This window comes from Aptenodytes patagonicus, chromosome 1 (assembly GCF_965638725.1).
Source record: "Aptenodytes patagonicus chromosome 1, bAptPat1.pri.cur, whole genome shotgun sequence".
Classification (NCBI taxonomy): Eukaryota; Metazoa; Chordata; class Aves; order Sphenisciformes; family Spheniscidae; genus Aptenodytes; species Aptenodytes patagonicus.
This window is the reverse complement of record NC_134949.1, coordinates 7,788,417-7,800,598: the sequence shown is the minus strand read 5'-3', so window position 1 is coordinate 7,800,598 and position 12,182 is coordinate 7,788,417. Positions and strand designations below refer to the sequence as shown.

The following is a 12,182-nucleotide window of genomic DNA, read 5'->3' as shown; positions in this document are numbered from 1 at the left end:
GTCCTTACCGTGCTAGAAAATTTGGGTACGGGACAGGAATTAAGAGGTTGCAGTCTTAAAGCAAATTCTACTGCTACAGCTACAGCTGATTTTGACAGGCTAAGATTTTTTTTTTGGTTAAGAATGACAACAACAAGAGAAAAACTAAATTCAATTTATTTTATCAAAAACTATAGGAAGATAGCAATACTAGAGATCACACGTTATGAAAAGAAAATGTTCCTGAGCTTACAAACTGCATATTCTAATGTATACAGTCCTAAAACATACATTAGAAATAACAAAAAGATTGACTCAACTTTGAGATTAAATAAATAAACAATAGCTTTTCTTACAGGTGATCCTGCAGCTTTAGTTTTGCTACCCCAAAAAAAAAAAAAAAAATTAAACCCAACAAAAAAGAACAGCTGGAGGACAGATCACAGGTTACCAGTCTCGAAGAAGTGCATACACACAACTGAGCTGGTGGCCATGATGATGCTAACAGACCACAAAGCAAAACAAAGGCAGAAGCTAGGCTGGTTTAGGCTCCTTAAGAAACTGAAAATAGCTTTTTCTCCTTTTCCAATTTGGCAATTTTCCCCCGAACTCGTAAAAACAGCAAAAGGAGTTTTAAAAGTGACACAGTGTCCCATTAAGCTAATTCACTCTCTGCAATCCAAATGCACTGTGAATACATAAATATAAAATACTGCTCAAGGCTCTAAATTGGAAACTTGGGTTTACTTCAAATAAATACAATATACTGTTACCTCCCCGAACATAAATTAATGGTCCTTTATTTATCGCCCAAGAGGTAACACACATATCCTTAAAGAACAGCAGCGTTATTCCAATGCTGGTGGTAACATACCCTGCCTCGGGAAAAAGGCAGACGCTGAACTCAAGTACAACTTCTACGACTTTTACCTTTTAAAATGCATTTACTTGCAATTTTTAAATCAAACTGGGCATGGACATAGATAGACAAAAAGAGTGTCAAACCAGCCCCGTGTCGTCTTGTACAGGAGAGGCCAGAAAAACTGTTTTGGTAAGGAATCCATTTCTTGCCGCAGCCACTCTCGCCATCCTGTACCGACAGGGAAGGCTGCGGACGGCAGCGGATTAAGAAGCTGGAGATTGCAGATTCCATCCACGTGGAATGCATCGCTGAATCGGGCTACATGCAAGAGAAAGCACTAATGACTCCAAATGATGTCAGATCATCTAGAGTTTGCTAACATTAAAGCTCCACATTCCACTTCAACTTTATACACATATTAAAAAAAAAAAAATCATTAGAGATGTGGCATGATAAAAATTGACCTCATTCAGCATTTATCCAAGGTGAGCCTGGTAATGTCAAATACTTTTAAATTTAAGCAAACTGTCTCCTATTCCTTAAAGAATATAAAGTATCTATTTCAACGTGTATCTGTTTGTCTTGCAGATTACAAAACTTACAGAGCGCTTTCAATGGCCACACTCGCCACCCCAACCGTGAAACTGATTTTGGCTAGTAGCAAATAAAATTTCCATTTTCTGCCAAAGAGCCGGCTCTTCATCAGTGCAAATGCAACTGTGCTTCTTAATGAACAAACAACCTGCATTAACCTTTGAATCGCTCTTTTTGGAGTGCTAGTAATTAACATGACATTTAAGGCATTTTCTAACAAATTAAGTAAACGGTTATATGCTGGGTACTCGACTTCATTCACCTGAGCCGACAGCTGTGCACCTTATAAAGGTAACTAGCTGACCTATGATACATAGCTCGCATCCATTTATGAAGCATCCATTTATGGAGCAACATTATTCTGCCTGACCCTAACAACATTTACATGATTTGTAAGCAATATGCAAGTTTTACAAGCTTTTAATCCATGACAATAAAGCACTTAAATCATCCCTGGAGTGTGAACCTTGGCTGTAACTCCACTCATAACCTACCTCAACTGCTCTTCAGTGTTTCTGAAGCCAAGCAAAACTTAGCATACATTACGAATAGATCGAGACAACTTTAAGATGATCAAGGAAAAAAAAAAAAAAAAAAAGAGAGAAGACTCAAGCAGCTGAAGAACAGTACACTTCTCAGCCTTTACATTCAAGAACATCTTACAAATGTCTACAGCAAACGGGTAAACTCACCCCTAGTCTAACTTCACTGAAGTTAACATTTTTGCAACAAGAAAAAACAGGCCTAGTACCTTAAAAGTCTGTCACTAGATAAAAAAAGTCACAGTATGTAAAAACTTAATCAAAACCAGTTGTGGATACAAATCAATTCCCAGGGTATTTTTGCACCTAACAGATAACTGAGCATATCTCCATAATGCATCAGCTTTGTTAGACAATGGGCTGCTCTCCCTATTCTTTTGTTATCTATTTCCAAACTGTAGCCAGTAATTTGTTTCCGCCATGACTGCCAAATTTCTGCAATGAAAACAAACAGCTTATGTTACTACCGATAATTCGGTATTTACAAATTCTCTGTAGAACTGCAGACCTCCTATAGCATCCTAACTAAAAATCAGAATGTAACAATTGGGGGAAAAAAAACCCCACCCTACCTGTAAAGCTTCTAAATAATGTAACATCAGCTAGAAATGTTAAGAGACTTTGACCTTACATCTGGAATCTGCTAAAACCAATTGCTTTACTTGCGTGGAGTTCAACGGACATTTTACAGTTTGCATTCTTGTGAACCTTCATTTAGACACAGTCTGATGGCTGTCCTCAATCCTTCAACCCGGTGCCATAAATGTTATTGCTAATCTCTTGAAGTTTTTCTTTAGACAACGAAAAAGCAGAAGAACTGTCAGCTACGATTCAGGATTCAAATCAAATGCCTCCAGACTTTTCAAGGTATAGAAAGTATGTAACATCGCTTCATCCCACTTAAATCAGTCCCTAAAAGGCCTACGGCTGTAAGCTCACACCCGAATATTCACATGAAGGTACATTTTAAAGAGTTTTCTTAGCCTACATTTTACTGCTTCCCAAATAACAGTTCTAGAAAAATCAATTTTTAATCCCCGTTCTCAGTTTTGTATTTGCCTGAAACACTACATCTCTTTCTTTGGCCAATGCCACTTCCATTACAAATGTAATGCCTTGTTTTCACTGTACTTATTTACATTAGACATTAGAATACTTGAATATATGTGTGAAAGAAGAGTCTTCTTAAAACACATTTAAAAGAGAACAAAGTACTTGTGACTTTGGATACCCGCACTCAGTTGAGATAACCTCTGCAACACACAGCTCCGCATTTACAGACAGTTCTGATCCTCTTTCTGGATGGGCTAAGGCCATCAGCAGAGTCTGAAGTCAGATCTATTGAACCTGTGACACAGATAAACACAAATAAGGAAGTTTTAAAAGACAGACTGAAACTGTGCTAGGTAGTCAAATGGCTTCAAAAAGCCTCCTAACACCCCGGTTCTTAAAAGAATTGTGTGTGAAGCTGTACTCAAATTCTACCGACACCCACGTTAACAATGACTTACACAACCCCTAGCACACGTATCAGAATCCAAAGCTCAACAAACTCGAGCCTTGTACCCTCAGGTCTGTATCCATACCGGTCAGCTGAGACTGCAGCCTGCCTTGAACGTTGGTGTCACAGACACCACAAAAAAGAGGAGTTTTAAGTATTTAACTAAGATCAATTTGCCAGCACTTAAAGAGAGGATGAGGTACGGCTCTGGAGTACCTCCTCTATACTCTCTGGAGTATAGAGATGCTTCTCTGAAAACTAAATAGCGGGGCCAACAATACATCGCTGTTGTGGATAAATGGTTTGCACGCAAAGTTTTACATACACAACACCCCTGCCAGCAAACCTCAAGAATTTTTTACTGTACTGGAAAAAAATGAAGTCATAGAATGGTTTGGGTTGGAAGGGACCTTTAAAGACCATCTCGTCCAACCCCCTGCCATGGGCAGGGACATCTTGCACTAGATCAGGTCGCTCAGAGCCCCGTCCAACCTGGCCTTGAACACTGAATGGAAGATCAATTATCAAAGAATCATTGAACAGCCCAAGTTGGATGGGACCTCAAAGGATCATCTGGTACAACCTTTCGTGGGAAAGGGAGCCTAGATGAGATTATCTAGCACCCTGTCCAATCACATCTTGAAAACCTCCAGTGATGGGGACTCCACCACGCGCCTGGAGAGGTTGTTCCAGTGAATGATGGTTCTCACTGTAAAAAATTTCTTTCTTATTTATCAAAGAGCTGACAGCATCTCGCTAGGAACTTTGTTTCCTGAAGTCTCTGCATAATGATCAATGTATCCAACCCAGCAAAACAATAGTAAACTTTGGTCCATCTTTCTTCCTTCCTTCCTAAACATCTGCACCACAGGACCTACATCCACAACTGAGGCCTACAGACACCAGAATTCAAAGACAAACCTGTGGTGCCTTAGACCACTCAGCTGTTACAACTGTCTTTATCACTAGCAGATTACTTAGAATGCAGTTTACCTGAAATGCCATATAAATACCTTTGAATAAAGGAAAGCTTTTTTTAATGGTATCCTGACCATTCTTTTGAGCATTCTTGTGACTAATCTTCAAAATAATTTGCCTTGCCAGATGTTCCAACCACAACCCCTTGCTGTGAGCTAGGAGTTCTGAAGGAGGTAATGCACTAGAGGTGCGTGCAAAAGCTTCTGGGTGGGCTCTGTCTGCGCTACACGTCAACGAGCGACGTCTGTTCTAGAATCCACAGAGCTGCATTAGGGAGATGCAGTGCCTGACCTAAAATGCTAACATCAGTCAGACTGCAACAAAACCCACCAGTGCCCCAAACCTCCCGCAAGCACAGCGTTAAAGTCTGCAGACCTTTCATCTGATAGTCAAAGGTTAGCTCTTCTCCAGCCTTGATGGTTCGTGTAGAAAACAGCGCTATTCGAGGAAGACGCAAGTCGAGGTTATCAATAAACACATTGAAGACTTGAAGATTTGGATCACACTGTAAGGCAAAAATTAATGTAGTTTCTGTTAAGAAAAATGCACAGTAAGTTTCACTGAAGTGTTTAAGTAAACCAAGGTCACAGGAAAGGAAGAACTGGTTCTTCTCCCAGTGACAGAAGTCTGAAATTAAGTTATCTTCTGAAATCAACAAATTACTTTCTTGAAATAGCGTTAAGGAGAACACTCCTAGCTTAGAGTCAAGTCCTTTCAAGAAGGCAACCTTTACACGGTATGTAGACTATGCTAATATGTAACAGCCTATTAAAAAAAATATGGTACCTTCAAAAGATGACAACAAAAGAGATGACAAAGCAATTAAAGCTACATTCAGAGGTTAAGGTTTACCTACAAAACCCACAAAAAGAATTAAAATTGAAAGGAAAGAAAAGAAAAACAACCTAGCGTTTCAAGCCACACACACTCACTATTCTGCATTTAGGTTTAAGCACTGCTTCCAGCCCAGAAATAATGTTTTTATACTATGAATAAATTTCTATTTTCAATTGCTAACCTGCTTGGCTTCTGAATTATCTGCTATGGGCTGGGTGGCAGAAGGAGGGTCAAGGACACGAAGCAGGAACTAGAAACAACTTTATCGTTTTTTCTGGATTAACTGTCAGAAGTCAGGAGTCACGGAGGCAGTTTGTTAAACTCTGCACGCCTTTTTGCTCTTTAACAGTGAAACATATCCCACGTTAAAGAATCAGAAGTGAAGTCAGTCATTTAACTTTACACTGGCGAGGGAGAATACTTCACTCCCATTTCCAAAAGTGAAGAGCAATTGGCTGCATCTAAAACTCTTCTTCATCCTTCTCCCTGGCAAGCCCATGTGAAATACGAACGCCATCAGCTCACAAATCTGAAGACATCAATTTACTGTATTTGTAGAACACTGACTGCATACCTCACAAACATTACATCACTAAGAAATAATAATTTTTGGTTCAGGAACGATACATAATTCCTTTACAGATGCAGCTCAGCCTTCTTGCTTTAGGTACTTCATTTGAACAAGAAATAAAACACTACAAAAATTTCCTGTTTAAAATTTACTTTTGAGTTCTCTGGCAAGTTTAGATTTGGTATGAGGAGGGGAAGAGGTATCCACAGGGGAGAAATACCGAAGAAAGCATAGGAATTTTCATCTTCTCCTCTACCAGAGTTTGAAGGATGATATTCGGCATACCCCCCATCCTGGCCTGCTACAAAATAATGCATCGATTCCTATCGTCTTTGACTCTTCACTAATTTTATTAAGTACTTCTCACATGTTAGGTCTTTCAGTTACTTGGAAAAAAACACACCCAAACCAACCCTATTTTGGTCGCCTAGAACCAGCAGATTCAGTGACAACCCCAGATGTTGGGGGTTGTCCTACCAGATGCCCACTTCAGGCAGCATCTCATTCCCAGATTTTTGTAGGTAGTCCTACTCCAAGTAAGGCTAAGTATTCTGTTCTATGTATTACATCATCTAACTGACTGGACTGTGCTGGCATGAAACAAACCGCTCCAGAAAAACGGTGAATATGGTAAGAAAATATTTACAGTAGGAGAAGATATTTCTGGCACAATTAGGATAATTCTCCAAATTCTTAGTATACAAAACAAGGTATTACGCTGTGATTCACAAAGTGGGACACATTTCCATATCGAGCTGCATCTACTGTAAATTCATCTGAGTCATAGTCCAAATCAAACAAGTATGTATTTCCCTGGTTGTCATAGAGCTGGCCTCGTCTCTCTGCTTCCTCACTTGTAATCACCTAAAAAAAGAGAAAAAAAGAAACCTGCATCATATTATTAACTATTACTAAATTAAAACAAAAATCACAATCAAGTTAGAAAAAAAAAAAAATTACTTAGTAAAAAATACCACATTCGCTTTTTGATGTTGAAATAGCGTTCCATCTGTAATGAATAAAGAATACACACATACAGCTGAACTGATTAGTTACTGACTGAGACTTCTCTGGATGTAATTTGTCTACAGCTGATGCTCAGCACTACCTTGTCTCAGGGAAAAAAATATCAGCACCTTCTATTAAAAATTTTGATGATGACAGATACAATCAACTGTTTCTACTTGAAGTTTCTATATTTTTCTAATATAGAAATGGGTCTAATTTTTTCATTAGACCCAGAAAGCCTTGTTTACTTCACATAAAATAAAGTTTCAGCTTTCTCCCTTCGCACAGACGAAGATCAACAGGTATCAGTCTTTACAACCCAGTCATATTTACAGTCCAGTATTCATCTCCTCCCTCCCTGGAAGCATCTCTTCCTGCTATTTCTGACTGCAGTGAGAGATCCTGTTCATGACAACTCAGACAGATACGGCCCTTCACAAAGCTGAATCTATGCAATTAGGCTAGCAGGTACTAGCACAACGTAGAAATCCAGAAACTCCCCAGAGGAAGAGAAGAACTACAGTCACTTTTGACAGAAGCAACAGCTTAAACAACTTCATCTGCAGCCATTACGTTGAATGTATTCTGTTGTGCCGACTCAGCAACCACAATTTGGCAGCAAGACAGATATGAAATGTGGTGGAATTGGACAAAAAAAAACCCTCTAAAATCTTTCTGACATCCAATTTGAGAACTTACTCAGCAGTAGGGAGTAAGTAGATTTGGGTGAAAGGGTAAATACACACTCCTTCCTTTAGGCAACAAAATTACATAATCATCTTTCTGCATTAACCCCTCACCAGAGATATTTTGAATGACTGATCTCTTGTATGTTTACATGAAAGGTATGAACATGAGAAGTTAGAAGATTTGGCGCAGGAAGGATGGAGGAAATACAGTAAAGACCATAAACATTTGTACGAAGGGACAGAAGGAATTATTTTGAGTCAACTTAGTAGCAAGGCAGATTTGTGGCAGAAATACAATGGACTGGATCAGAGAGGCCGCCAGGAGCTACTGATGTAAAGAGCCCTGAAGCAGAGCAGAGGCTGAACCAGATAAACACAGGGCAATACAAAAACCTCGAGAGTAACTCAAGGTCTGTATTTTGTAACATGAAAGTTCTGTTTGAAATAGTATGAGATTGAGTAAACAGAAAATGTCCATACTACAAGTCTTATTCTTGATGTTAATCAAAAGTAATAAATGTGTTTGGAAATACTACCTTAACAGAAAAGGGACTGACAGACTGGGTGGGGAATTTGGTAATGACTGTGCCTGGGGAACAGCAAAAACTACAGTAATAACGATGATCAGGGAAGAATAAAGAATATGACTGCCACGGAAGAAAAGAAGGACTTGACTTTAGAAATACTACCAGGGCGCATATCTAAAATAATTGTCTAGCGACACACAGGGTAAGCATTCTCTTTACATTCAACCTTTTGCAATTGCTCTGGAATAGAGGATGTTCAGGACAATATATTTTTTCTGTCATCTAGAATGCCTATTTATCGTATTTCTCTACTCAGAAGTAGACCTATCTATTATATAGTAGAAGTCAAGAAGTGTTAAAACTGAGAGAAAGCTCATAAAGATTTTCTCCGTTTCCTTTATTGTAAATAATTCATCTATATGAGATAAATACGTACCTCTCCAACATACTCCATGACAAAACTGTTGGTTTTAATTTTCTGGAGGGTTTTTACTCCCCAACCACGGCCATTGTTAGTTCTGAAGATGCAAAGAGAATACGGTGTACCTTTCTGTACTATCCTATTAGGGCAGTCAGGCCCACACCTACAAAACGAATTGCATTCATAGATGGGCAAGCCGGGCTGGATTTTCAACTTCTTTCGTTTATTGTAAGCCAAAATAAATCCAGCCTCCTTTGGACAGCACTTCTCAGCGGGGCAGTCAGCGCATTCACAGCCAGTCGTTATTCCGTTTATTACATTTATTCCCGGAGCAGGTTTATACTCATTAATGTAGTAGAAGTCTAAAGGAGGGCCTTCAAGATCCACAGTGTTTTCTACCAGAATCATTGCTTTATGATTCTTTTTCCTGTTGAGCTCTTCTTTCCATCTCCGCAGAGCTATTCTTTGCTTAGCCTTCTTTACAATGTAATCTGCAACCGCAGGTTTCAAAGCTTTAACATGGTTTCTCACTTTCAGTGCTTTGCCATCTCTCACCCGAGACAAGTATTCATTCTTGTCACTAAGAAAGTTTTGAAGAAGCAATGGGCATTTCAGATTTTTCTGAGGTTCCCAAGTATTTGAAGATTCTGGCCATCCTTTCCATTTCACAAGATAGTATTCTGTGCCCTTGAAATACAGAAACAGATACAGATTTAGCCACATTTCATTTTGCTGAAATCCAGCATCACAGAGTGCACAGACAAACACAAAAGAGCTCTGGAGTTAAGAAACGGCACACAGTGCAGAAGGTCTTGATGTCCCCATAACAGTTAGAATTGGGGAGAAAGAGAAAAAACAAGTTTTCTGTTTGCAAATCAACGTATAGCACAACTTTGGATACTTTACATATCATCTCTAGGGGCAAAGAAATAAACAGCTGGGATGAACTCTGATCGCTAACGTTATACCTGGAGGAGGCTAGTTTGTTAAGGCCGTTAAGTAAGTTAGACTAACTGTATAACTAACTACTAGTTGCATGACTGGTATGCACAAGCAGAATGTAGTTGTATCACATACAAAACAAAAAAAAAAATTCTAAACTTACCAGAAAAATCTCTGAAAAGCACTATGTCATATCAACCATCCTCCCAAAGGAGTAATCCATTCAAAACATGTAATATTGTATTTATAATCAAGAAGCATACATTTTGTACTGATTTTAAAAAGGCCAAATAACTGTAACAAGGCCAAATCCTGAGACTGAATTTCACTGGCACGATCAAGCCATAGGAATCCAGTTGCAGCACGTGGCCCTAACTCTTCATCAAACAGACTACAACAGTCAAGAGAGAAATATAGACTGTTACCTGCAAATAAAGGAGAAGCATCATAATACATACCAAGCTACAACCTAAAAGCATCAGCATTTTGCTTAACTTCTAGATACGCAAAGGCGAAACATTTCATATTCTAACATCTCTGTAATTTCAGAAAAAGACCTTCCTTCAACATACCGAAAGCAGTAGTTATACCGCTTTCTGTTTACAGTTCAAAGTTTAAAAGATATTTAATTCGATGTCAGCAAGAGCTTTGTCCTCACAGCCTACTACTTTATATTATGAGCAAAACTACCTTTGGCTCGCTTCCAAATTTCAGCTGAAAGAGTGATCAAATTGGTCTGTGTTTCTCTTACCTCTTCTACCTTGTAGTCACACAAATATTCCACCTCATAACTCTTTAGATTCCTGTTGGTGATTCCAATGGATTTACATCTGAGATTTTCCTTCCTACATAATTCTTGGAGGGTCTCAAGTGAAGCTAGACATGGCACATACCAAGCTACAATAAGAAAATTGGTAAAGAATCCTATTTAATGTCTCGGCTAAATTGAAATCATTACGCCTTATCCCAGAGTCCCCACATTATCATCTGTGATAGCAGTCCACGAGTGTCTTGTACAACTACAGTGTCTCACAGAGTCAAACTCAACCCTTCTCTAATGAGTAAAGTGAAACACATCAATGATTCCCTCCCTGCACTTTTATTCTGTACAGTACGTACATTTATAAACAACAACAAATATTTTGGAGGGCAGAGACTTCCACAGGTGAAGGCTGCACTAAGAACCGAGTAATTTTCCTACAATTACAGCATCCCATAACTGAACTACGGCGACAAGGAAACCTCCCTTCTTTAATGAGACCGCCAAATATCTGTAGTTAGTCAAGTGGAATCGAGCACTTGCGATGCAACCATGGTGACTGGACGAGGAAAGAAAGATCCACAGCGCTCTTCCAGAAGGATCGCGGGTGCCTTGTCAGCTAGGCGGATTTAAAGGGACGCGACACGCCGCAGAGCGGCATGGCAGGAGCGCCAGCTCCCTGCCAGAGCCCGGGAAACACCGCTGGGGCGGGGAAGGGGAGCGTGGCATGAAGTTTAGAGCGGGAGCCGCGAGTTGCGATGCGGCGAGGGCTGTGCCTCCCTCCCCTCGGCGCCGGCCGGGGCACCGCGGGGCTCTCCTGCCTCAGCACCCGCCGGCAGCGCGCAGGGACCCCCACCCCGGCTCCCGGCCCCTGCCGGGAAAGGGCCGCCCCGGAGGAGTTCACCTCCGGGGCGCACCGCCAGAAGTTTGGGAAGGTGGGGAGGGGGCGACGGACGCCTTTCCCGCGGCCGCCCCGGGCCCCGCAGCGCCTCTCCCTACCCTCCCCCCCACATTCACCTCAGGCATCTCCCCGCCCTCCCCCCCACAGCCTCTCCCGGGCAGCAGGCAGAGCACCCCCAAGGAAGCGGGCAGGGTCCCCAGCCCTCCCCGCCCCGCCGCCGGGCCCCGCCGCGGCCGGGTGGCTGAGAGCGGGGCGGGGGGCGGCAACGGTCCGAGCGGAGTTGGGCGAGGGGGGCCGGCAGCGGCTCCCCCACCGCCGAGAGCGGACGGGAGGCCTCCCCGCGCCCTCCCTCTCGGCCTACCCAGCGCAAGGAGAAGGGAGGAAAAGCCCGAGCGAGGCGCTCCGGGCGGCCCCAGCCCCCGCCCCGGCCACGGCCCGAGTCACCGCCGCCGCCGCCGCTACCTCACCTCCTCGCCAGCCCTCCATCTTGGAGGGGGCCGCGCTCGGGGCCGCAGGCGCCAGCCGCGGGTCGAGGCCCGCGCGGCTCCGCCCCCCTCCGGAAGGGGGCGGAGGGGAGAGCGCGGCGCCGGCGCGCGCACGCGGCTGCGTCCCCGCGCGCACGCGAAGGGCTTTGGCGGCAACGGCCGCTGGCAGGGCCGCCTCAGGGGGGAGCCGCCCCGGGGGGGGGGGGGAGCCGCCCCGGGGGGGGGGGGAGCCGCCCCGGGGGGGGGGAGCCGCCCCGGGGGGGGGGGAGCCGCCCCGGGGGGGGGGGAGCCGCCCCGGGGGGGGGGGGAGCCGCCCCGGCTGCTCCGTGAGCGAGGGCGCCCCTGCAGAAACAGAGCTGTGACAGTGAGAAAGACTAAAAAGAAGCGAGGCAAAACTTAAAGCGATTTCGCTTTGATCTTTTATCGCGCTGGCTAAGGTGGCAGTGCCTGGGGCAGGGCAAGCGCAAGGCACCAGGCAGACTTCCACCGGGCCCCTCACTGCGCTCTGCCAGCTACAGAGCTGAAAGAAAGAACCACAAAGGAAGGTTTCAGACACTTTTTTTAAAAAAAAGTTACGCACTCATC

The 12,182-nt window shown here is 43.0% G+C and overlaps 1 protein-coding gene across 6 annotated transcripts; it reads right to left on the bottom strand.

Moving 5' to 3' along the window:
* Positions 1-140: 140 nt before the first annotated feature.
* Positions 141-11,645, bottom strand: SUV39H2 (SUV39H2 histone lysine methyltransferase). 6 transcript variants are annotated; one of them, XM_076357266.1, is made up of 7 exons: positions 11,580-11,645; positions 10,203-10,348; positions 8,525-9,196; positions 6,582-6,728; positions 4,832-4,961; positions 3,193-3,324; positions 141-2,412 (listed from the first exon to the last, which is right to left on the bottom strand). In XM_076357266.1, exons 1-6 carry the CDS (start codon positions 11,596-11,598, stop codon positions 3,215-3,217), a joined length of 1,224 nt encoding a protein of 407 aa, XP_076213381.1. In that variant the 5' UTR covers positions 11,599-11,645; the 3' UTR covers positions 141-2,412; positions 3,193-3,214. The 6 variants fall into 6 exon arrangements, with proteins under 6 accessions (XP_076213381.1, XP_076213552.1, XP_076213299.1 ...); XM_076357437.1 differs by having other exon boundaries at positions 141-1,159; XM_076357184.1 differs by having other exon boundaries at positions 3,209-3,324.
* Positions 11,646-12,182: the final 537 nt, after the last annotated feature.

What these genes read in the sequence shown, in the direction of transcription:
- SUV39H2 (XM_076357097.1), bottom strand. An exon ending in CCCACTTTGTGAATCACAGC is followed by an intron (nt 4,962 to 6,581) that starts GTAATACCTTGT and finishes TTTGCCTTACAG; the next exon opens with TGTGATCCAAATCTTCAAGT. An exon ending in CTTTGACTATCAGATGAAAG is followed by an intron (nt 3,325 to 4,831) that starts GTCTGCAGACTT and finishes TCTGTGTCACAG; the next exon opens with GTTCAATAGATCTGACTTCA.